Source organism: Podarcis pityusensis (genome assembly GCF_964106645.2).
Source record: "Podarcis pityusensis genome assembly, chromosome: 17".
NCBI lineage: Eukaryota > Metazoa > Chordata > Lepidosauria > Squamata > Lacertidae > Podarcis > Podarcis pityusensis.
In genome coordinates this window covers 20,431,345-20,454,851 of record NC_138042.1, presented here as the reverse complement: position 1 = coordinate 20,454,851, position 23,507 = coordinate 20,431,345, and the positions used below count along the sequence as shown (strand labels likewise).

General features: G+C 41.3%; 2 protein-coding genes across 2 annotated transcripts in view; one reads left to right on the top strand and one right to left on the bottom strand.

Moving 5' to 3' along the window:
* GLDC (glycine decarboxylase) overlaps nucleotides 1–14,394 on the top strand; it is a 40,900-nt gene extending 26,506 nt beyond the window's left edge. The window contains exons 16-25 of the mRNA XM_080987743.1: nucleotides 431–506; nucleotides 2,983–3,108; nucleotides 5,857–6,006; nucleotides 6,478–6,590; nucleotides 7,022–7,163; nucleotides 8,762–8,873; nucleotides 10,783–10,878; nucleotides 11,381–11,553; nucleotides 12,516–12,596; nucleotides 13,507–14,394. Coding sequence (XP_080843869.1) covers nucleotides 431–506; nucleotides 2,983–3,108; nucleotides 5,857–6,006; nucleotides 6,478–6,590; nucleotides 7,022–7,163; nucleotides 8,762–8,873; nucleotides 10,783–10,878; nucleotides 11,381–11,553; nucleotides 12,516–12,596; nucleotides 13,507–13,650 — 1,213 coding nt within the window. The 3' untranslated portion in view covers nucleotides 13,651–14,394. The remainder of the gene's footprint in view (nucleotides 1–430; nucleotides 507–2,982; nucleotides 3,109–5,856; nucleotides 6,007–6,477; nucleotides 6,591–7,021; nucleotides 7,164–8,761; nucleotides 8,874–10,782; nucleotides 10,879–11,380; nucleotides 11,554–12,515; nucleotides 12,597–13,506) is intronic.
* Nucleotides 14,395–14,795: 401 nt separating this feature from the next.
* The window catches only part of UHRF2 (ubiquitin like with PHD and ring finger domains 2), a 47,766-nt gene continuing 39,054 nt past the window's right edge, over nucleotides 14,796–23,507 (bottom strand). The window contains exons 10-16 of the mRNA XM_080987790.1: nucleotides 23,090–23,196; nucleotides 21,632–21,794; nucleotides 20,604–20,741; nucleotides 19,872–19,995; nucleotides 18,337–18,515; nucleotides 17,950–18,048; nucleotides 14,796–15,862 (exon numbers count right to left, since the gene is read on the bottom strand). Coding sequence (XP_080843916.1) covers nucleotides 15,716–15,862; nucleotides 17,950–18,048; nucleotides 18,337–18,515; nucleotides 19,872–19,995; nucleotides 20,604–20,741; nucleotides 21,632–21,794; nucleotides 23,090–23,196 — 957 coding nt within the window. The 3' untranslated portion in view covers nucleotides 14,796–15,715. The remainder of the gene's footprint in view (nucleotides 15,863–17,949; nucleotides 18,049–18,336; nucleotides 18,516–19,871; nucleotides 19,996–20,603; nucleotides 20,742–21,631; nucleotides 21,795–23,089; nucleotides 23,197–23,507) is intronic.

The following is a 23,507-nucleotide window of genomic DNA, read 5'->3' as shown; positions in this document are numbered from 1 at the left end:
AAAATGCTTCAGGTTTTTTAACAAATGTTAAATATGTTAAAGGCCAGGTCAGGAATGGCCAACTGTAATGAACAGCATTGCTACAATATTCTGGTTAACTGAATATCCTGGCGTCTTTCCCTTTTCTTGACTTCTTCAGGAAAGCAAAAAGGCCATACTGTAGCATGAACTGCTTAGAGATGAGAATCTGTTCATCTCGAATGACTTAACTTGTGTCATGCACCAATAAGAGATTATATTTCACATCTGTTTTCTGTGTGTATATATTTCAGCTAGACAGGATATGGGTGCGCAGCCCAAATTGTAGACATGAACGGTACTTGTTCCTGGTGGATGATTAAACTGACTTGATTAACTAAATTTTCAAAAACTGGATGCTGAGCCGAGCTGCTCAGATGCGTATATTATAATAAGCTTTGTGGTCTTGCAGTGGAGCTCAAGGCGAATATGCTGGACTTGCTGCAATCAAGTCTTATTTAAATTCAAAAGGAGAATGGCACAGAAGTGTAAGTGAAAAAGATGAACTTTGTTTAACTCCTGAACTGACAATCCTGCATGCTACTATTCATGCTTAGGGGTGGCACTTGTTTATCAGTGCATGGCTGTACTGAATGTATGATTTGGGGCCTGTTTGCATGGGCAAGAGCTCCTCTGTTTACCTTTGCATCCACTCTCCTTTTTATTGAGAGACTAACTACATTGCAAACGTCTTTCCCTTTCGTGCACAAGTAGCCATTCTGTCAGGATTCCATAAATACCACTGGTAAGTGCCACAGATCACTGTTGAACCACATGACTTTTAATCAGTAGTTCTATTATGCAGAACTGTATAATAAACGGTAAACTTACCGTTTTCACTGTACAAGGGAACAGATAGAGAGAAGGGGCTGGAATAAACAATATTTTGTGTTCCACGTTGAAGTAAACACGTGGGATACCTAAAGCCCTTATTGTTAGAGTTAGAGACATTACTTACCAGGCGTCCATAAATATTCTGGTCAGTTGTGAGTGGGTGAGTGGGTATCTTTTATTTTAGGAAGAACGTTTGTGGTGCCTGCCTCTGCTGAGCTCATTCTGGTTTTTGCAGTTTATTTATTATTTATTTAATAAAATTAATGCACTGCTTGATTGTAAAAAAAGCAAAACCCTCAAAGCGGCTTATAAAAAGATAAAACAAGAAAAAACACAACCCTACTTTAAAGCCTACAAATGTTAAATTACTAAAACAATAAAATTACCTTGACTTCCTGGGTTAGGAACCTCTCTGCATTTGATTTCTCTCCCCTCCCCCGCCCCCAGCTCACTATGACTATGGGAGCTATTTTCTCCTTGCCATGACAGGAACAGGGGTTCAGTGCAGCAATACTTCTTGGCTTCAGAATCCTCTCTGTTTCTGAAGTTCGGTCCTGCGCCAAAGCCAGCCAAAATTCATGTACCCCAACCAACAACTCGCAGTATAGCAGCAAAGAGTGAAACATAATCCATACCAAAGCATTGCACAGGTTTATTGAAAGTGGTTGTTGGTTTGTTTTTGTTCCTCAGTTATCTGCCCATCAATGAAAGTTGTTGCTGCAGTACAGTATATTCTGTTGTATCTGGAGTGCAGCTAGGCAAACATTGTGTGGTTTTGCTGCAGAAATCCAGGAGCTAGCTCATTAGCGGCATGAAAGCAGAGTTGAGATTAGAAGAAAGGGCATGCCAGGGGCTGGCTCTGGATACTGTGATTTTTCAAAACCTCACTGGGGCAGCCAGAAGGCTTTTGTGCTGGGATTAGAGCAGTGTTGTTAATTGAAATTCATAGCTAGGATACTTTGAACATGCAGAGGTATTAGCATCAATATCCTTGCTTTTCAACAAACAATCTATTATTAGGGCTTCATTCAAAAATTCCGCCTCTTGCTTCCCCACCCAGCCCTATGCACTCAATATAAAAAACTAAACAGCAGATAAACATTTGCTGTTTACTCTGTATAGTTGACTCAGAACCATGAAGCTAGGAATAAATTTTTAAAATAAAAAAATTGTCCAGTAGCACCTTAGAGTCCAACTTAGTTCTGCGTACAGTGGTGCCCCGCAAGACGAAAGGGTTTTCCGTTTTTGAGTTGCTTCGCAGGACGAATTTCCCTATGGGCTTGCTTCGCAAGACGAAAATGTCTTGCGAGTCTTGAGATTTTTTTTCCGCTCCCCCCCTTTATCTAAGCCGCTAAGCCTTTAATAGCCTTTTAGCAGCTAATCCGCTAAACCGATAAGCCTTTAATAGCCGCTAAACCGCTAATAGCGCTAATCCGTTAAGCCGCTAATAGGGTTGCTTCGCAAGATGAAAAAACCGCTAGATGAAGACACTCGCGGAACGGATTAATTTCGTCTTGCGAGGCACCACTGTATAAGCTTTTGTGTGCATGCACACTTCTTCAGCTTATACCCGGAACTAACTTAGTTGGTCTCTTAGGTCTCCTGGACAATTTTTTAATTATTTTTTTTTGGTCTGCATCAGACCAACACGGCTACCTACCTGAATCTATGAAGCAAGGAGACGTCTGTTTTCTTCTTCCCACAGTCAATGAATTAGCAACATACTATTTGATTCAGCTTTTGCTGCAGAATAGGCATCTTTTTAGATCTGATGACTTCCCCATTCAGAAATATTTATCATCCATAATTTATTGCAGTTTCTTTTCCTCTCACTTTCTGTGGGGTTGCGAAGCACCACTGTCTAAAGTGCCGCCGTTTTTCATTTATTAACTTGCACGTAGTAATAAAGCAGCGCCAGCCAGACTAACTTAGATGGCATTTCCGGCAGGGGGGTGCCCCTGGCACGCACAGCTTCCTGGAGGGGCAGAATTCTCCCACATTCTGAATTCTCCCTCTTTCCCCTTCATGTGATCAAACTGAACACCTGAAGAGAGTTCAGAGGGCTGCAAAATGTACCTTTAGTTGGCTTTTTGCAAGGTTGACGCTCTCTTAACTTTCCCCCCCGTTAAGGTTTGTCTCATTCCTAAATCTGCCCATGGCACTAACCCAGCCAGTGCTCAGATGGCAGGGATGAAGATTCAGCCAGTAGAAGTGGATAAAAATGGAAGCATCGATATTGTTCATCTTAAGGCTATGGTGAGTTGGTTGCCCTTCTTTTGAATTAAGAAAGCCGACTTCATAAAACTTAGGGAAGTGCTGGGTGAGATCCCATGGACAGTAATACTAAAAGGAAAGGGAGTTCATGATGGCTGGGAGTTTGTTAAGAGGGAGATAGTAAAAGCACAATGTCAGGCAATACCAATGAGGCGGAAACATGGAAGGTGCCTAAAGAAGCCAGGGTGGCTATCTAAAGAACTTTTAACTGAGTTAAGATTAAAAAAGGATGTGTACAAAAAATGGAAAAGGGGGGAAACCACCAAAGAGGAATTCAAACAAATAGCCAGCACGTGTAGACACAAAGTCAGAAAAGCTAAAGCACAGAATGAACTCAGGCTTGCTAGAGAGGTTAAAAGCAACAAAAAAGGCTTTTATGGGTATGTTCGTAGCAAAAGGAAGAACAAAGAAACAGTGGGGTCACTCAGAGGAGAAGATGGTGAAATGCAAACAGGGGACACAGAAAGGACTGAACTCCTCAATGCCTTCTTTGCCTCAGTCTTCTCCGATAAAGAAAACAATGCCCGACCTGAAGAATTTGGAGCAAATGATTCAGCAAAGGAAACACAGCCCAGAATAACTAAGGAGATAGTACAAGAATACTTGGCTAGTTTAGATGTATTCAAGTCTCCAGGGCCAGATGAACTGCATCCAAGAGTATTAAAAGAACTGGCAGATGTGATCTCAGAACCACTGGCAGTCATCTTTGAGAATTCCTGGAGAACAGGCGAAGTCCCGGCAGACTGGAGGAGGGCAAATGTTGTCCCTATTTTCAAAAAGGGGAAAAGAGAGGACCCAAATAATTACCGCCCAGTCAGTCTGACATCAATACCAGGGAAGATTCTGGAGCAGATCATTAAGAAAACAGTCTGTGAGCACCTAGAAAGGAATGCTGTGATCACCAATAGTCAGCATGGATTTCTGAAAAATAAGTCATGTCAGACTAACCTGATCTCGTTTTTTGACAGAATTACAAGCCTGGTAGATGAAGGGAACTCAGTGGATATAGCCTACCTTGATTTCAGTAAGGCATTTGACAAGGTGCCCCATGATATTCTTGTAAAGAAGCTGGTAAAATGCGGTCTTGACTATGCTACCACTCAGTGGATTTGTAACTGGCTGACTGACCGAACCCAAAGGGTGCTCATCAATGGTTCCTCTTCATCCTGGAGAGGAGTGACTAGTGGGGTGCCACAGCGTTCTGTCTTGGGCCCAGTCTTATTCAACATCTTTATCAACGACTTGGATGATGGACTCAAGGGCATCCTGATCAAATTTGCAGATGACACCAAACTGGGAGGGGTGGCTAACACCCCAGAGGACAGGATCACACTTCAAAACGACCTTGACAGATTAGAAAACTGGGCCAAAACAAACAAGATGAATTTTAACAGGGAGAAATGTAAAGTATTGCACTTGGGCAAAAAAAATGAGAGGCACAAATACAAGATGGGTGACACCTGGCTTGAGAGCAGTACATGTGAAAAGGATCTAGGAGTCTTGGTTGACCACAAACTTGACATGAGCCAACAGTGTGACGCGGCAGTTAAAAAAGCCAATGCAATTCTGGGCCTCATCAATAGGAGTATAGCATCTAGATCAAGGGAAGTAATAGTGCCACTGTATTCTGCTCTGGTCAGACCTCACCTGGAGTACTGTGTCCAGTTCTGGGCACCACAATTCAAGAAGGACACTGACAAACTGGAACGTGTCCAGAGGAGGGCAACCAAAATGGTCAAAGGCCTGGAAACGATGCCTTATGAGGAACGGCTAAGGGAGCTGGGCATGTTTAGCCTGGAGAAGAGGAGGTTAAGGGGTGATATGATAGCCATGTTCAAATATATAAAAGGATGTCACATAGAGGAGGGAGAAAGGTTGTTTTCTGCTGCTCCAGAGAAGCGGACACGGAGCAATGGATCCAAACTACAAGAAAGAAGATTCCACCTAAACATTAGGAAGAACTTCCTGACAGTAAGAGCTGTTCGACAGTGGAATCTGCTGCCAAGGAGTGTGGTGGAGTCTCCTTCTTTGGAGGTCTTTAAGCAGAGGCTTGACAACCATATGTCAGGAGTGCTCTGATGGTGTTTCCTGCTTGGCAGGGGGTTGGACTCGATGGCCCTTGTGGTCTCTTCCAACTCTATGATTCTATGATTCTATGATTCTATGATTCTATGAATGCATTACGGTATTATAAGCTTCGGTTAAAAACTCCTTAATTTTCAATGGGCATATAAAATTACATAGAAGAGGAAGCTGTGCCTGTCTCTCTTTTTTTTGACATAATCTTATGCAAAACTTAAATGTGTAGCTTCAGTTGTTAACATGTGTGATAGCCTATCTTATTTTGAGAGTCAGTTCTGTAGTGTATCCATTTTTCATGGTTATTTTCCTTCTTATTTGCTACAATTTGAGTGGAAACCAGATAACATGAAAGAGCAGATGATAAGCAACTGCAGCAATAGAGTGTTTGCTGCAATAGAGCATTCTCTGAAGGGAAGACTGTAAATCGAGGTCACCAACCTGTTGCTTCCAGTGGTAGCCCAGGTTCTGTGTTCTCGTTTTTCAATGAAAGCGAGTCTCTAGCCTGCTTGCCTGCATAGAAATAAAGTTATGGAACAAAATGTCCAAATACCTTCTAAGCAATTTCTGTGGCTACCCCTACTATAAATGCTCTGATTTCCTTGATCTCTCCCTGACAATTTTTTTGTCTATTTTTCCTCCTTTCTGAAGGTGGATAAACACAAGGAAAACCTGGCAGCTATCATGATCACATACCCATCGACCAATGGTGTCTTTGAAGAGGATATCAGTGATGTCTGTGACTTGATTCACAAACATGGAGCCCAGGTTTACCTGGATGGAGCAAACATGAATGCTCAGGTGGGAAACCGGTTTATAGGCTCCTTCCGTTAATGCAGACCCCTGACTGAATTTGCGAATCATGCTTGAAAATAAACGTTAAAAGTGAGATTTTGTACCACTTTAATAATGAATAATAATTGACTGGACGTAATTAACCGCACTATGAATATTGTTATTTAAAAAAATCAAGAATCTTGTCTCTGACCTTTCCATAAAATCTAAAACTACATTTTACAAGTTTTGTTTTAGGTAAAAAAAAAAAAAATACTAAAATTTAGTTACAGCTTTACATATACTTAAATATAAGGTAGAGCTATATGCTAATCTTTGTTTTGTTGACTTTTTTTAGCAACAGCAAACTTCTGTTTTTAAAAGAAACTTAATTCTTTTCATCAGCAGACTTGATTATGAAAAACTAATCTCATTTGTTTATCCCTCTAATCCCTTCTCTTTCGTTTTTGAAACTTTGTGCTCTCCTTCCTTTGATAGGTTGGTCTGTGCCGTCCTGGAGACTATGGGTCAGATGTCTCTCATTTAAATCTCCACAAAACCTTCTGCATTCCTCATGGGGGAGGAGGGCCTGGAATGGGACCAATTGGAGTGTACGTATCTGGCTCTCATAGCAAGAGAATTCCCCTCACTAATTTATATTTTAAGTAGTCCAGTGCTATAGATATGGAATGTGGCAGTATATAGCCTCACTAATGATGACTGTCTATGGATAGAAAGATGGAAAGCTTGATTCCTTATGAGCCTTTGATGTTTTATTTAAGGATTATTTTGTTGATTTAAAGAACCTTTATTTTATGTTGGAAGTAATGGTGGGATTACATTAAGTGGAACATTGCCACTGTATATTAGACTAACGTTAAGATGCCTTCATAAAAGTCTTAAGCTAGTTTTAACACAATAGCGATGGTGCAGTGGGAGAGAGTTTTATTTCTAAATTCTTTCTTCTTCTTCTTTCTTCTACGTCTTCTTCTTCTTCTTCTTCTTCTTCTTCTTCTTCTTCTTCTTCTTTGTTCCATTTTAGGAAGAAGCATTTGGCTCCTTTCCTGCCCAGCCACCCTGTCATTGCATTGCAGCATGATAAGGATTCCAGCCCACTGGGAACCATCAGTGCTGCTCCTTGGGGGTCCAGTGCTATATTGCCTATTTCCTGGGCTTATATCAAGGTATAACTGGAACGCAGGTGGCGCTGTGGTCTAAATCACTGAGCCTCTCAGGCTTGCCAATCAGAAGGTCGGCAGTTTGAATCCCCACAACGGGGTGAGCTCCTGTTGCTCTGTCCCAGCTCCTGCCAACCTAGCAGTTCAAAAGCACACCAATGGAAGTAGATAAATAGGTACCACTGCATTGAACGGCGTTTCCATGCACTCTGGTTTCCGTCACTGGTGGAACTGTCATGGTTGCACCAGAAGCGGTTTAGTCCTGCTGGCCACATGACCCTGAAAGCTGTCTGTGGACAAATGCCGGCTCCCTCAGCCTGAAAGTGAGATGAGCGCCGCAACCCCATAGTCGCCTTTGACTAGACTTAACTGTCCAGGGGTCCTTTACCTTTTTTACCTATAAAGGTATACTTTGAAACACGAGTAGTCTAGGGACTATCCATGGTGCTGAAAATAAGGACCCGGGGATCTGGATGACTCTGCAGATTAGCTTAATTCTCTAAGAAGAGATTAGTGGAAGTGTTGGCCAAGTGGAAGGGCCCTTTCACACCCTCTCTGCTGCCCACTGCAGCTCCCAGTGAAGTCTCTCCAGGGGTTGCTACTCCATGACACAGAACATGGTGCAAGGAAAGGATCAGAGAGGGGAGGATCAGGGGCACATTATGCACACGGAGCACCCCTCATGCAAGGTGCTCTACCTGATTTTCATTGGTCTTCTTATTCTTATTTCAGCTCCCTGCACCACACCCCTCATGCTCTTCTGGAAGGTTTCCTGCTTCTCCAGAGTGGCGTTTTGGGGGCTGCAGGGGGCGATATTTTAGAGGATAGGTTGGGAAAGGTCCATTGCATAAGCAACCTCTCGTTTGTGAGACTCTAGATTCAAGCCAATGCATTTATTTCCCCAGCTCATCGGACCCTGGAAACTTCACAGTGGGAATGAGAGTGTGCTAATCATGTTTGGCTAACTACAGTTTTAGAGTTGCCCATTTAAGTTCATTCTGGAAATAACCTGTGCTAGGAGAGGAGCCCAAGTTAAAGGATAGAGCAAATGCGTTGATGCAGAAGGTCCCAGAATTAGTACCTTGCATCTCCAACTGGAAGAATCGGGTGATGGGGAAGAGAGCTGCAGGAGAGTTGCTGCAGGTCAGGGTAGACAATCTTAGGCTAGAGGGACCCATGGCCTGCACTGGGAGAAGGCAGCTTCATATGGCTTTTCAAAATTGATTGGGATAGTTTTGAACCAATTGGATAGCTCCGTTGGTTAGAGCATGGTGCTGATAATGCCAAGGTTGCAGGTTCGATCCCCATAAGGGACAGCAGCATATTCCTGCATTGCAGGGAGTTGGACTTGGTGATCCTTAGGGTCCCTTCTATGAAACCATTTTATATCGATGGTACTTAGCACTGCCAGCCATCAGCACCACACTGCTGACACGGGCAAACAGTTTTTGTCAAGATTGATTCATTCCCATATATCTTTCAGATATAGCTGTGGCTCCCTTTATTTTTCTAGCATCTGATACATCTGAGGAAGTGTGCATAGCAGGCTCTGTGAATAATTGCTTAACCTACATGTTCTTATTGTTGGCTCTTTGTCCCTTCAGATGATGGGAGGAAAAGGTCTCAAGCATGCATCAGAGATTGCAATATTAAATGCTAACTACATGGCAAAGAGACTAGAGAAGCACTACAAAGTCCTTTTTAAAGGAGCCAGAGGCAAGTATTTCAGCCTAACATGAAGTTTTCCATAGTCCCAGGAGACAGTGGTGCACACCAAAAATGAGGAGTGGAGGGTTATTGGCTTGCTTTGTTTTTGGTTTCATTTGTGTTTTTATTTGTATTTTTATGCCCTGAGATCTTTGGATGAAGGGTGGCATACAAAATAAATAAATTTAAACCACAGTTTGACCAGGAGGCAAAATAAATAGTGTTGCAAGAGTAACTTTTCTCTTTGGGAAAATCCATCCACACAAATAAGGTGAATAATTCCAGTGTGCAGACTAATTAATCCATAACACAGAAAGTGCAATAAAAATAGGAAACCCCGAAAATATGGAATGGTCTATCAAATATAAATCTCAAAATAAACAAGGCGTACAAAGCTATTAGACTTAAAAAAGAGAGTTGATAATTGATTGTATTTCTCTGAAGAAGGATCAGTTGGGTTCAAAATGTGTTGGATTAGCAAGCATCCTTTTTTATGCTACTCTGATGGGTCTTTGCTCCTGCCATCAGACTGATCCATGGCAACAGTGGAGACCATCCCCTCCCTGCAGTTGAAAGAACTGCATAATTCTGTCCCTTCATTTCAGGAAAGATCCATCCAGCAGGGTAGCTGATCATATTGGCGCTTACACAACCTTGTGCTGTACTAAGCTTTTGTGTTACCTCCTCTCTGTCCTTTCCATTGTCACTGGCCTTGTTTGAAGGTCACGATAAACTGTTTTATCATTATGAAGAGAGCCTGGACAAGTCTCAGACTCATGTACTCTTCCCTACTCCCTTCCTGCAGAGTGACTGCAAGGAATTTGGAAGCAAAATCATCTGATCTCCTTCAGCACACACGGGGGCGGGCAGGAAGCTCAATACGCTAAAAGCTTGTGAATATAACTACAAACAAATGTTTATTTGCAAAGAGGTTGCTGAATTAGTCTGTTGCAACAAGAACAACCAAGTCTTATGGTACCTTAAAGGCTGACAATTCTGGGACCGTCTTTTGTGAATGAGAGTCCACTACATCAAATGTGTGGAGCATGAACCTTGGTTGTTAAGTGTAATAAAGCCTGGAGTTCAGCAGCAGTGAAATGCAAAACTATTGTTTTGAGTTGTCACAACTAATACTATGCAAAAATAGCCATCATTGCATCTAAACCAGGCTGGGGAGTCATCCTGTTGCACCCACTATCCCAGCCTCCTGACAAAGAGTATTGGCCCACTAGCAATCTAAATAATATGGGCTGAAAGGCGTTTGTGGATGAATTCATCCTCCTAAGAGGATATTCTCAAAAGCTGTAGGAGCAGCTGTGGACTTGTCTGCTTCTCCTCAATAATATATGTGCGTGCCCCCTCCCTACAAATTGTTAGAGCTGTGTCGTGTTCTCTCTCTCTCTCACTGCACTGTGCTTTAATCAGGGGTGTTTTTTCCCTGTCAAGGATCAAATTCAGTCAGGGTAATCTGTTGGAGAGGGCAAATGCCAGCAGTGGGTGTAGCTAAAAATGAAGTGTTCTGGATTAACTCAGAATTTTTAAAACCCCCACTCTGCTTCAGTTTTCAGTTCAGAATTCCCAGTCTTATGCTCAAAGGTAACCCCCACTGGGTACTCAATCAGACGGCATTTATTTTCTGGGGTGCCACAGAGCACTATTTGGTACCCAGCACTCCTAAGCGTTCGTAGGAAGCTGTTGGGGGTGGTCATTATGGGATATGGAGCAAACTGTCATCAGTATGCTGGTGACACACAGCGGTTCCTCCAAAATAAACTTATTTTAAACCCTGGCAAGACAAAGAGCTTGGAAGTTGATGTACAGAAATAACGCACCTGGGTTATAGATACTGAAAGCTACTTTGTGGTCACATTTTATTTTTCTACAAATATAAATCTTAGAATAAAATTTTCATACGCAGGTTATGTAGCTCATGAATTTATTTTGGACACCCGACCTTTCAAGAAGACAGCAAATATTGATGCTGTGGATGTCGCTAAACGGCTTCAGGATTATGGTGAGTTGTCAAATGGGCAACGTTCTTTTATCACAATTAAAATGTAGGATTCAATCCTGTGGTGGTAAGAATTATGAAAGCTGTTTAACCAGCTCATCCAGCACCCTGTGGGCTCCTGCCATCAGGCAAAATTGAGAGCCACTTGTTTTTTACCATTTACCCTGCCATTGGACATGTCTGAATTCTCTCCTGGTTTGGTGGGGAGTCAGGTGATCGGGAGAACATGATTATGGATGTCCACAAATTTGACATTTGGGTTTATGCAACTGCTGCAAGCTGAGAATACATAAGGAGAGAGACGACTGTGCTTCAAATAACTGGTCCCCCCCCCCCCAAGTTGGTCAGTAACTGGGCTTTGTAAATGGCCTTGCTGTATGTGGCGAGGAAGAATATGTAATACCAAAGAGTGTTCCTTGAACTCTGAAAACATGTTGTTTAGACTTTGCTTAGGGTCCTGGTCTGTTGGAAAGGTGGTACAATAAAAGAATGTTGTGTTTGCTAGGATTCCACGCTCCAACGATGTCCTGGCCAGTGGCAGGTACTCTGATGATTGAACCAACAGAGTCTGAAGACAAGGCAGAGCTAGACAGATTTTGTGATGCAATGATCAACATTCGACAAGAAATTGCTGATATAGAGGAAGGAAGAATGGATTCTCGAGTTAACCCGTTAAAGGTGAGAGCAGGGTTTATTTATTTGTAGCCGTAGCTCTTCATCAAGATTGTTTTGAAATAAATTGTCTACGATTGATGCTGTAGTCCCCAGGACTCTGCAGTTTAGTACAGAAAAAGGCAAAAAGCCAGCATTTATTCTATTTCTAGCTGTTGTGTCTCATGGTATAGACCCTGTACTCCTCCTATTGCAATATATTATAGGCATGTGGCTCCGCTTGATTTTTAACAACATCTGCTAGAAAACCTCAGATTCACTGTTACCCGTTCAGAGAGCTAGTCTTGGTCACATCTTATTGAAACCAATAGGACTCAGATTTATTGGTTTTTGTTGGTTATTATTTCAGTGGAACTTAGCAGATATTTCTCTTAGCTGAGGCTATTACTACTGTTTGAGTATTTATATTATTACTCAATTGAATTACCGTATTTTTCGCTCGATAGCACGCACCCGACCATAACACGCATGTAGTTTTTAGAGGAGGAAAACAAGAAAAAAAATATTCTACACGAAACAGTGGATGTATGATTTTTGTGGTTCATGCTGTGGCCACAGACATGTGATCTGATGGTGAGTTTGGGGTAGCCCAATGCAAAAATCCTGAGGATCCATGTGGATCTGTGCTTTGTAACCACGTTTTAAGTGGGGAGGGAAGGAAAAGCACTCAAGGGACAAGGAGCACGCATGGAGCAAGCTCTGCTTCTCTCCCTCCTCCTCCTCCCCCCCCTTAGCGAGCTGAAAAACTTTGCTGGAGGGACAGAGAGCCTGCTTGCTTTAAAGGAGCCTACCGGACAGGAGCCGCTTACACTCGTGTAAGCGGCTCCCCTCCCGCTGGAAACCACGGAGGAGGGAAGCATTCGCTCCGTAACACGCACAGACATTTCCCCTTACTTTCTAGGAGGAAAAAAATGTGTGTAATGGAGCGAAAACTACGGTATATTATTATTTTGTATATTTTAACTTAGATGTCACCACATACCTTGACCTGCATTGCTGCTCCTAACTGGGACCGTCCTTACTCCAGAGAAGTAGCTGTTTTTCCACTGGTAAGTAATGAGTTAACATGGGAAGCTTTCCTCATTCTCATTTGAGCAGCCAGTTTTATTAGACAGCATTACTACTGGAAAATGTTAGGAACCTTGCAAGCCAACCTTAAAAAGAAAGGTACATCAGATGTGCCAAAAAGAGATGGCATTAAGGCAAGGATTAAGCTGCCTCTTCCTTCCTGCTATAGCCTTCATAATTATCTGCCATCTCAGCTGATGCTGCTTTGAAAGAGGTCCTGTAAGTTAAATGCAAAGGCAGCTTGGAGCCAGAAAACGTTATCCCCTAACTGGAATTTGGTGGGGATAACACAAGTTAAAACAGAGTGGCTCATAACATTCTGACAAAAAAAACCATACAAAGACAAGACAAAGCATAAAGACCTTGAACTATTGGTTGTTTATGGCTCATATTATGATGGAACCCTGAACTTATGTGGCAGTTAGTGGATAACCACCTCACATTTTATAATTCTTAAATTATTCTGAGGGATCTTTCCATTGGTCCCAGAAAGAAATCATTCCTTACAGCAGGCAGCAGAACCCTGATCCCAAACACATTAGTTATGTTGAATTCAAAGTGTATCCTTTGTCACTTCTGCCATTTGGCAAACACCTTTTGAAACTTGGGGGCATCAAAGCAGTTTGAGATACTCCACGGGGCTAAAATTAGCAACCGACTCAAACTCCTTTCATGAGCCGAAAGGTGGAACTAATTTCACCCAACTTCTAAAACTTCAGGCTTTGAAGGATAAACCAGTGCACCACAACTCCTATAGTACCTAATGAAGCTGGCTATTGCCTCTTGTACATGCTGCAGTATGCGCGTTACTCTTTAATGTACCATAGAATATTGTCTGCTAATTGTCGGTAATTTAAAAATTACCTACTGGGTATGTTTCTCCCACTTTAGCCATTTGTAAGACCTGAAAATAAATTCTGGCCCACAATTGCTCGAATCGACGACATCTATGGAGATCAACATCTGGTTTGTACCTGCCCGCCGATGGAAGTCTACGAGTCTCCTTTTGCTGAACAGAAGAGAGCATCATCTTAGGGTCAGTCTCCCCTCACCTTACCCTGTTCCTTTTTAGGTGACCAGGCTTGACCTCCCTTGCTACGCTTCAGGAAGGATGGGCTCTTCTGCCCAGTGAACCATTTTTTTATACGGTGTATATTTTTGTAATCTCCATACTGTTGATTAAATTTCTGTGCAGCTATGTAAATATACTTTAGGTGGAAACAAACTGACTTGATGCAGTGCCTCAGTTTCCACAGCAGTTCATGCTGAAGTGGCCTTGATTTAACACTCTTTGATCAATTCAGGACCAAGGCTGCTTTCCTGTGTTGAGGAGCGCTAAACATAGAACGGTATGTGTAAAAATAGAACCCTTTTTTTTGTTAAACTGGGCCCTGACAATACTTCTGTGATAGAGAGCAATCCCAGTTTTTTTTTGAATAACGCCTATACTGTGGGATTTTGGGGGGGACTCAGGCTGTTTGGTGGCTAAAATTATAGTCATTATTCACTTTGTATGAACTGAAAGACAGAGACCACAATATGCTGAAACAAAGGAAAGTAAGCTCCTCTGTACCTCACTTTGTATTAGATTGTGGCTATATACTTTTGTAGTTTGTATTAATTAAATTTATATATTGCTTCTAGTGTTGATAATGTCATTTAAGGAACGCGTTTTTTCTTTTTTAAACTCCCTGTGGTAGCATTCCAATAAAATCTAGAAGTTGTAATAGCTTTTGAAACCTGATTTCAAAGTCTGATTAAAAACAAGATTTTCTGAAAGTGTGTGGTATTTTGTTATGTGCTTTTGTGAACTATTTATAGTGGGTTGTATTCTATGCTTGCATGAACTGGAAGGGGTGCTTCTACAAAGCATTGTGTTCTGCCCAAGATACCAGGTGAGGCTTGGGGTAGTGAGTTTGTGAATTTTTCCCCCTTGAGATACCATTGTGCAAAAACCCAGTGAGTTAGGCTTTGTGCCAACAAACAAAAAATGCAGAAGGCCAATTTCTCCACAAAACTAAGGTCTTTTAAAAATGTTTTGTATAATATAGCTTTCTAATGCAAATTGCCCAAAGATATTAAACCCGAGACCAAACACCTTGTTATCAAAAGTTTTCAAATATACATTCAGCCATCTTCCAGGAAACACTGTCTTATGGCTGCAAAATACAAACTAACACTTTATGAATCATAAAATATTTAATAAGGTATATTGGGGAAGAGGAATATACTGTATATAAAATTTCAGATCACAATATGAAGCGATTTGAGCCCTCTCCAAGCTAGCACTGCTCTCAATGCTGTGTAAGATGTATTGCCACTGATACAAGACCTACTAAAAGCATACAGTTTTACCTAATACAAAAGTGGCTTGTTTCATATGAAATAGTTTTTACACAACTAGAGTGTTTTGAATACCCTCTTTAAGTGCAAAAAACACAAATCACTTTACATTAACAGCAACAATGCATTCATATTGTTCTCAGTCATTAGTAGTCAACTTGCATAAGATACAAGAGCACAATGACGCTCACAAAAATAGACTAAAAGCCTGTTCTTGCAAAAGAAATTAAGAAAAACAGCATAATGGCAGGAAATGCACACGCACAAAAAGATTATGCACACCACAGAATTTGATGTTCTGTAATTAAAAACTGGCTTAAGTGCTGTTTTCTTGTTGTAAAATCGAACTGCATGGACCAGGCAAACTAATATTCAGGAGGCAGTGTGTAGCTGAACTTCATCTGACGCGCTCTTAAAATTCCTCACAATTTGTTTTCCTCCATCTGAGGTAGTTACAAAAAACAATCTGAAGCATCCGCTGTTGTGGCCAGTCAGAGCCAAGGCTTGTATTCCCCCCCCCCCTTGTTGTCATCTGTCCAAAACTACCTTCAGTGTTGAAAGTCAGCTGAGAATGTGAAGTTCTCACTACACAAAAAAGATTGCAAAATGGGAAAGAAGGTTGAGTTAGCCGCTCCACAATGTGACAGTCATATGAACTGCGCTCAAGCCAGCTGGTCCACTTTTGAATTTTCCTGGTTTCTTCTCTTTGTACAGTCTGTAAGTCATTAAGAGAAGTATACTGAGAACTGAACTCGTATCATCGTCCTTTGCTGTAACCAGGGAAGAACTGGTCAAGTAGTGTCTGCAGTATTTTGTTAGGAACCATGGTGTAGCCCTTTCCAAGGTCGTGTCGGCAAGCAGGGCAGGTGAAGACTTCAGCTCTAAAGGAGCGCTGTAAACAGCTCTATGTTACAGAATGATAAGGAGTATGTTTAGGACACAACTTAAAATATGGTTCACAAGAAACTGAAATATCAGCTAAATGCCAAAAATAGACCTCTGGGCTTTCTGTGTTTACAGAAAGCCTTTTCCTGAGATAACAAATTGACAAAAACTTAACAGGGCTACCGGAATATGCTAAATAAATATGCCAGTTATGTTACGAGGGATTGGTACTGTGCTATTTTTCTGCATAAAGGTAGTCCATTATTTTTCTAGCAGTAGTCTGTCATATGTTATAAATGAATTCTGTTTAAACATTTGGAAAACCTGCAGCACTACTGTATGTTGAGCCCTAATTTGTTGTGCAGCCTGGTTCAGACAGAATAGTCAATCACAGTTTTATGCAACCAAGGAGTGTATCGGAAGTATTCACTTGGAAGTTTTTAAACTAACCATAGTTCCCTGTGCCGTCATACACAAAAGTGTGTTGTGCAAAGAACGGTCTAGATCACAACCTTCAGTAAAACTAAACTAACTTGTACACAAATGCTGGTGAATGGCTCTACATTTGTTACATGCAAAGCTATGTTCTCTCATGATTTTTTTAAAAGCCTACAAGTACTTTCTAAACAGCCAGGAGCTATGGCACATGGAACAACATTCCCAGGTGCCCTATCCTTGTCAGACAAAAATCTTGGCTACTACAAGCACTCAAATACCAGGTGTTCAGTAGTGGTCTTTTTGTAAATGTTTAACAATGAAGTCTAGGTTAGTGAGTGGGGTCAGGATGTGGAATTGTGTGATCTCCCCGCCTTCCCATAATGTGTGAATTCTCTTTCACCTGCTTTGGGGTTTAGTGTTTGCTGCATTCATCCTTTACCAGCCCTGCTTAAAATGAATCCCAGTACTCCTAAACTCACTTTGGCAGCCCTAATTAACAATGGAGTTTTAACATTAGTTTAGGCCAGGCATAGGCAAACTCAGCCCTCCAGATGTTTTGGGACTACAACTCCCATCATCCCTGACCATTGGTCCTGTTGGAGTTGTAGTCCCAAAACATCTGGAGGGCTGTTTGCCTCTGCCTGGTTTAGGCACACACCTGGATGGGAAGGAGAACTAGTCCATCAGGAGACAAGGCACAGGTACTGGGAGTACATTTCCCTTACGCACTGGTTCATTGGGAAGTGTGATCTGGGCCTGTTTACATATACAATTGTTTTGTATTTGTTTTCATTATATTGTGAAGCGAAATTGGAAGCAATTCCTAAATGATGTTGGTGGTTTTGTCATCTTCCCATAGAGCTCAAAGATGAGGGAAATGTACCATCTGTTGGATTAAAAATGCACTTCTCTTTGTTCCTTCTAGCATTCTGTAGTTTAAACGGATTTTGTGAATGTGACCCCTACCAACATTTAAGAGTTGTTTATATGCTCCCCAAAAAACCAAGTCAAAATTATGAACATTAGGACAAATATTACAAGGCACAATTCTGCCAAAGTCATCTTGATTTCAATGGAAGAGATAAGAATGTGCTTAAATCTTTGCCCATGGGGACTCTGAAATAGATCCAGCCTATGTACGGGAAAAGTAACTGATATCCTTTACCTACTTCGTTCGGTCAAAATGAAAAATAACTCATCTCGTTTTTAGTTGCAATGTAAAACTGTGCCAGTTCAGGAGTGGGCAGACTTCGGACTTGTGTGGTCTACTTTGTCCTCCTTTCTCTAAGCTACCACTTTTCAGGGCTGCAGCTGGTGAACTTGGAAATTCCCAGGTGGACATATGCTGAAAAGTGTCTCATTCTTTAATTATAAGTATCTTAGTCCAGGAATTTGTTTTCTGTATTCCAACCCCCAACATTTCTTCAGTAGCCAATATGCAGAAAAAAGCTGCTGCTACTGTTAAACAGTCAGAAGTCACTGATGATCTAATGCTAATTACTCAAGGATCTACCAGTATACCCCGATCTACTTTCTGCCAACCCCTGGTCTTGTACCTCTTTCAAGGAAGGAACAGAGGGAGTTCAAAATGCTGGTAACTTGCTTTCCAATAGAACCAGGGCCAATGGTTCCAAGATCAAGAGGAAACATCACTACAGTACTACTTACTTTACAGACATTGTGGAGGCACTCTGTGGTCACCGGTTGGTATACCAGCTCCTGGCAGCAGACACACATAAAAGATTGTTCCAGTTTCTTCAAAAAGTTCTATGGCAAGATAAGAGAAAAGTAAGTTACACTGACAATGAAATTCTAGGCTGCGTGCATCAAGCAAATCCTTCATCTTATCTTAGTTGTTTAAAATAAATCACCTCTTCATAAAAAGGTCTTATTCCTGTAAAGTAACTCCCACATTCTACAAAGAGCAGAATGTTATGTGGTTAAACTAAGCACAAACAATACCTTCTACTTCAATAAATGTGTTATACATATCGATCCCTTGTCACTGCAAGAAAGGTTAAAATGCAGAATGTGAGTTACTCTAAGAAAACATACTGGTCCTTCCTTAAGAGAAGCGAGAACTTCATCCCACAGCTTCTGGTTTGGTGAATCTTCTTGAATCAACCACTGCTGTTGCTGAGTGAGCTGGAAAGCTTCTCCTTTGCCGCCGTCTCCTTTCCCTCCATCTTCCATCTTCATGACTTTGGCCACATTTGTAGGTTCTTCAATTCCTTCTGAAAAATAATGAAAAAGCATTATAATCCTGGGGTGGCCTAGTGAGGAAATGATAAAAATTCTTCCCATTCAGCTGTATTCTGGAAAATGCAATGATATATATATATGTCTATCAAAGCAAACTAGATTTATTTTAGACTGTACAATGTTCACTTTATTTTTTTCTTCAGCTTCATATTTGGCACCTACATTCTGGCAAAATATCTACCCTATCCCCCCCCCCCCTTACAATGTACTTTTTCTGAGGCCAAACTCAAGCAGGTCCCATTAAGACAAATTTTGGCTGCTATGAACCATTGTGTTAGGCAATGAACACCAGCTGTCCCAATTTGAAGTCAATGTGTCTGAAAGATGGGGCTGCAGCAAGCAGCTTTTCTTTCAGAGGCTGCACGGTTTCATGTGGGACTGCTTTCAGGTGCACCACATAAAAATCAAAGCGAGACTACAGCACTCCCTGTCACACAAACATAGATCATAGACCCATAGGAACCCAGGTGTGCATCCTTATGATGCCAAAATGGTACCATCCACACAAAAGATGGAGGCATCTGCAGGTTTGGGGGAGCCCCAGGTTCTATAGGGGGGAAATATTCAGAAAAAACTCTGAATTCCTACATAGGCCAACAAGGAATGGGTCTTCTCAGAGGGAACAGAATGCTAACTGATTATTTGAAGGCGGTGGGGAGAGAGACAGAAAACCAGCTGGAGTATTATGGAGAGGGAGTGGCTGTCTGGGAACCTAACAGTAGAACACTACAACATTTTTTTCCAGCTTCTAGCTTTTATTATTATTAATTCGATTTATACACTGCCCTTCATATCTCAGGGTGGTTCATAGACTAAAATACAAGATAAAAACACAAGTAAATAATTAAAACAAAACAGCAAAACAATAACACAACACCCTTGCCACAGACACATTTAAAAGGCTGTAGGATAATCAGCCAAAGGCCTGACGGAAGAGGAATGTTTTTCCTGGCACCTAAAAATATATAATGAAGGTGCCAGGCAAACATCCCCAGGGGAGAGCATTCCACAAATGGGGAGCCACCACAGAGAAGGCCCGTTCTCATGTTGCCACCCTCTGAACCCTTTTCTGGCAAATTTATATTTTGGAAGATGACCTGGTGTTCCATTTAGTGTTAACTTGCAGCATGAGATGTTCAGACTGCTGACATGACCACTCCTAAATGCCTTCTTTCTCTGAACAGAGCTCAACCACCTCCTTGGCTCACCAATAAACTGATGCCAATGAAGTAGATGGAGGAATAAGCAATGATGCTTGGCCACTAGCCCTTACTCCTTTGAAAACAGAGAGCCTAGTAAGTTAATTCCCCTTCCTCCTGCTACCATACCATCATCAATCAGTCTTTTCTGATTTCCGTTGCTCTGTTCTGTTGGCTCCTGTTTCGTAGGTTGCTTTTTTACTTTATCCTTCTTTTCTTTACTCGCCATAGCTTCCAAATAGCCTTCTGGATACTGCAAAAGAAGAGCATCAGCTCTGAAAAGTATCTTAAACAGCATTCACGTTAAAACAACAATGTCCATAATGACATCATTTTTAAAAGCAAACGAACTTAAAATTAGGGCACAGAATATAAGGAGCAGGCACCTGTGCAAATGACTTACAAAAAAGATCTGCCACAAGGGCATAAGCTGGACCTTGCTCTTTGATTCCTACCCTGGGACAAAAAACAGACTGATAGACCTCTGGGCTGTAGCTAACTCTTTTGCTTTTGACTTTTATTAGAGGAATGGCAGCTGTTTACCATTTCTTAAATTTTATCAACCTGTCTAGGAATCCAAATGTGAACAAATGATATGAACATGACTACACACTTGATCACATGCAATATGAAATAAGGTATGGGCCTATTTCAGGCTTCTAAAACCTGTTCAATAAAGATTAGAGAAGAAAGTATAAATCATCTTGTTTTAACTAGCTACCTTAACATCTTCAAAGCTGATCTTAATGAAGCTGGCTACCAGAGATTTTCAGGAGAGTGCGGAGTTTCTCTAACATAGATGTTGGAACAGTTATGTTTCAAAAAAACTTTTTTAGAACTACGGTAACTTGATGTTCTAACCTGTACACTCAAGCCCAATTTCTTTGACCTTTCCATTCCTTCTGAGGTCCATGGGGCAGGTTCAGCATCATCTCTTCTCAGAAGATAGCGCCAAACTAAGAATCCACACTTTCCAATTTCAGGCCAGTATTTCACCACCTAAATGATAAAAGTCCCTATCACTGTTATGTTTTATCTTCCATAGTCTGAAGGCCTGTCCGATTAAATCCCCCCACTCCCCCCATTTATTATAATAAGTTTAATAACTTTCAGCTCTATGTGTTCATCAGTTTTAAGATAAAATGGTGCTTTCTGAAAATGCAAGTTGATGCATAATCTGCACTATCCTGTATGAGACTTCCTGAGACAGCAATGGAGTTGTAAAGATAAAACATGCCTAATGTGCATCAACAGCTTAACTGCTATATGTGCCCTGTGGGCCAATAAGAGGACAAATTTTTCAGGAAGATTTCCTGACTCCCTGGAGAGGCTTTCCAGGGAATACAAGGAGGTGCAGAAGTTGAGGCAGGGGGAAGAGACAGGAAAGCCAGTTGTGCAACCCAAGATTTGTTGTTGTTTAGTCGTCTTAGTCGTGTTCAACTCTCCATGACCCCGTCAACCAGAGCATAGCTTGGAAACTCCCACTTTCTTCTCAAAGCTTCTCCTTTTTTATGTCCATGGAGTTTTCTTGGCAAAATACTGGAGTGGTTTGCCAGTTCCTTCTCCAGGTGGATCACATTTAGTCTAAACTCTCAGCTATGACCTGTCCGTCTTGGGTGGCCCTGCACAGCATAGTTCATAACTTCTTGGGGTTATTTAAGCCCCTTCACCACGACAGTTACAACATAAAGCGCACAACAGGCTGAATGGTAATGTTTGCAACGAACTGGTTACTTCCTAATATACGAATCAAGTCCAGGATGTACACCATATACAATCCTTAAGCAAGGTAGTGTTCCATGAAGGGGCAACCCAAGATAATTTCCCCTAAAACTCAAAAGGCTTTGCTCTTTTAAATGCAAGAAACGTTAAATTAGGAAAATACGCACTTTATAAATGCCATCGTATCTGTTGCCTTCTTCAGGGGCATATTTGCTGATCCTTCGGCCCTTTGAGCTACGAACCACTCGGACTGGCTTGCCAGCTCTCCAGTTTTTAGACTCGGCTCCATTTTTATCATCCAGGGGGGCATCACAATTTAGCGCCAGTGCCCTGAAAATAAAAACAACAAAAAAAGAGAGATAATGCTTCCTCAAATATTAAGAGCACAAGCAAATATCTTACTCAGCTATTTGAATTTAATTTTCCATGGCAGGCAGAAGATAAAGCGTTTTATTCAACCTGAAGTTAAGAATTATTGATATAATGCCGACACAACAGGATTTCCCCCTGCATGCACCCGGAGGGTTTGGGGTGTGTGCAAAACAGATATAAGGGACACACCAGGGCAAGAAGGAAAACATTCCATTGCACGAGAAAAAAATTGTTGTGCTGATGGAACTGCTTAATGCTACACTGAATATAATCCAAAAGCAGATACAAGTAACATATACAGACTAAGTTAAATTACCCTCTAAGGCAGGGGTTGTCAATCTGGTCCCTACCACCCACTAGTGGGTGTTTCAGGATTCTAGGTGGGCGGTAGGGGGTTCTACGGCACAAATATAATCCTCCTTCCATTGAGCACTGGTGGGCAGTAAGGAAATTTTACCATCAAGAAAGATGCATTAGTGGCGGTAGGTATAAAAAGGTTGACTACCCCTGCTCTAAGGCATACGAAAACATTCCCATGCAAACCAAATACTTTCCCATGTAAATTTCATTATTAATAGTCAATGAACATTTAAAAAAAATCTAGAATCTGCTTGCTCCCAAGTAAATATGCTTAGGATTTGATTCTGATTTGTTTTAGTATTTATATGCCACTTTGTCAACAATAAAGCTGAGCTCATAGTGGCTCACAAATGTAACTAAGAATTAAAAAGTAACATTTAAACCAACAAAACCATATTAAAATAGCATACAGGGGGTGAGCATTTTGTGCATGCTCAATTGACGCATGATCCATTGACGCATGGGTCCTTTTTGGACCCGGAAGAGGGCAAAATGGGGGCGGAACAGAATGGGGCATAACAGGGTGGCCTTATGAGTGCTCCATTGATGCACACGAGGGCCAGAAACGCAACCCCTGCACCAAATTGGGAGTTGCCTGTATTAGTAAAGAAAAATAAATAAGCAATTAATGCAATCCAATTTTAAAAAGATGGAGGAATATGTCTGTCTCAAAAAACAATGGAGTGCATTTCTGGGGGTGAAGTGAAACCACTGGAGAATCACAGAATATCTAGATTAATAATCAAATTTCAGCAAATAAACAGGTTCACTGGAGTGTTTTCTCTATTCTAGAGGGGGAAAATGTATGAATAGTTCATGACAACATTCAGCGCATAGTTGCGGGAGAGACAACTTATTTTCTCCTTTTAATGTAAGAATGTGGCACAGCTTACCTGTTCATGTGTGTCAAAGTTTGATCAAATGAATGTTCTCCAATCCTTTTATTGCCGGACAGATCTCTTCCACCGCTCCCAGTGTAAGTAAATTCATCACCTCGATCCTATATGAGGAGATTAATTACTCTTTAAAATGTCAGGACTGCAAAAATTCAAATATACTAGTAAAAAATTAATTGTTGTTAACAAAGTTAACAATTGCCTCACATATAAAAACAGGTCAGCGTTTGATCTGCTGATGCCACAGATTTTTAGGTCATATCTTTATCAGTATATGAGTATGGGAAGTATACATATATATTACAACACATAATATTGGCTGCTATAAACAACTTTTTAGTAGCACAGATTTAAGTTTGTTTGTCTGGAAAAGAGGTTGACGAGGTACACAGATGAGGAGATTGTTCTCCATAAA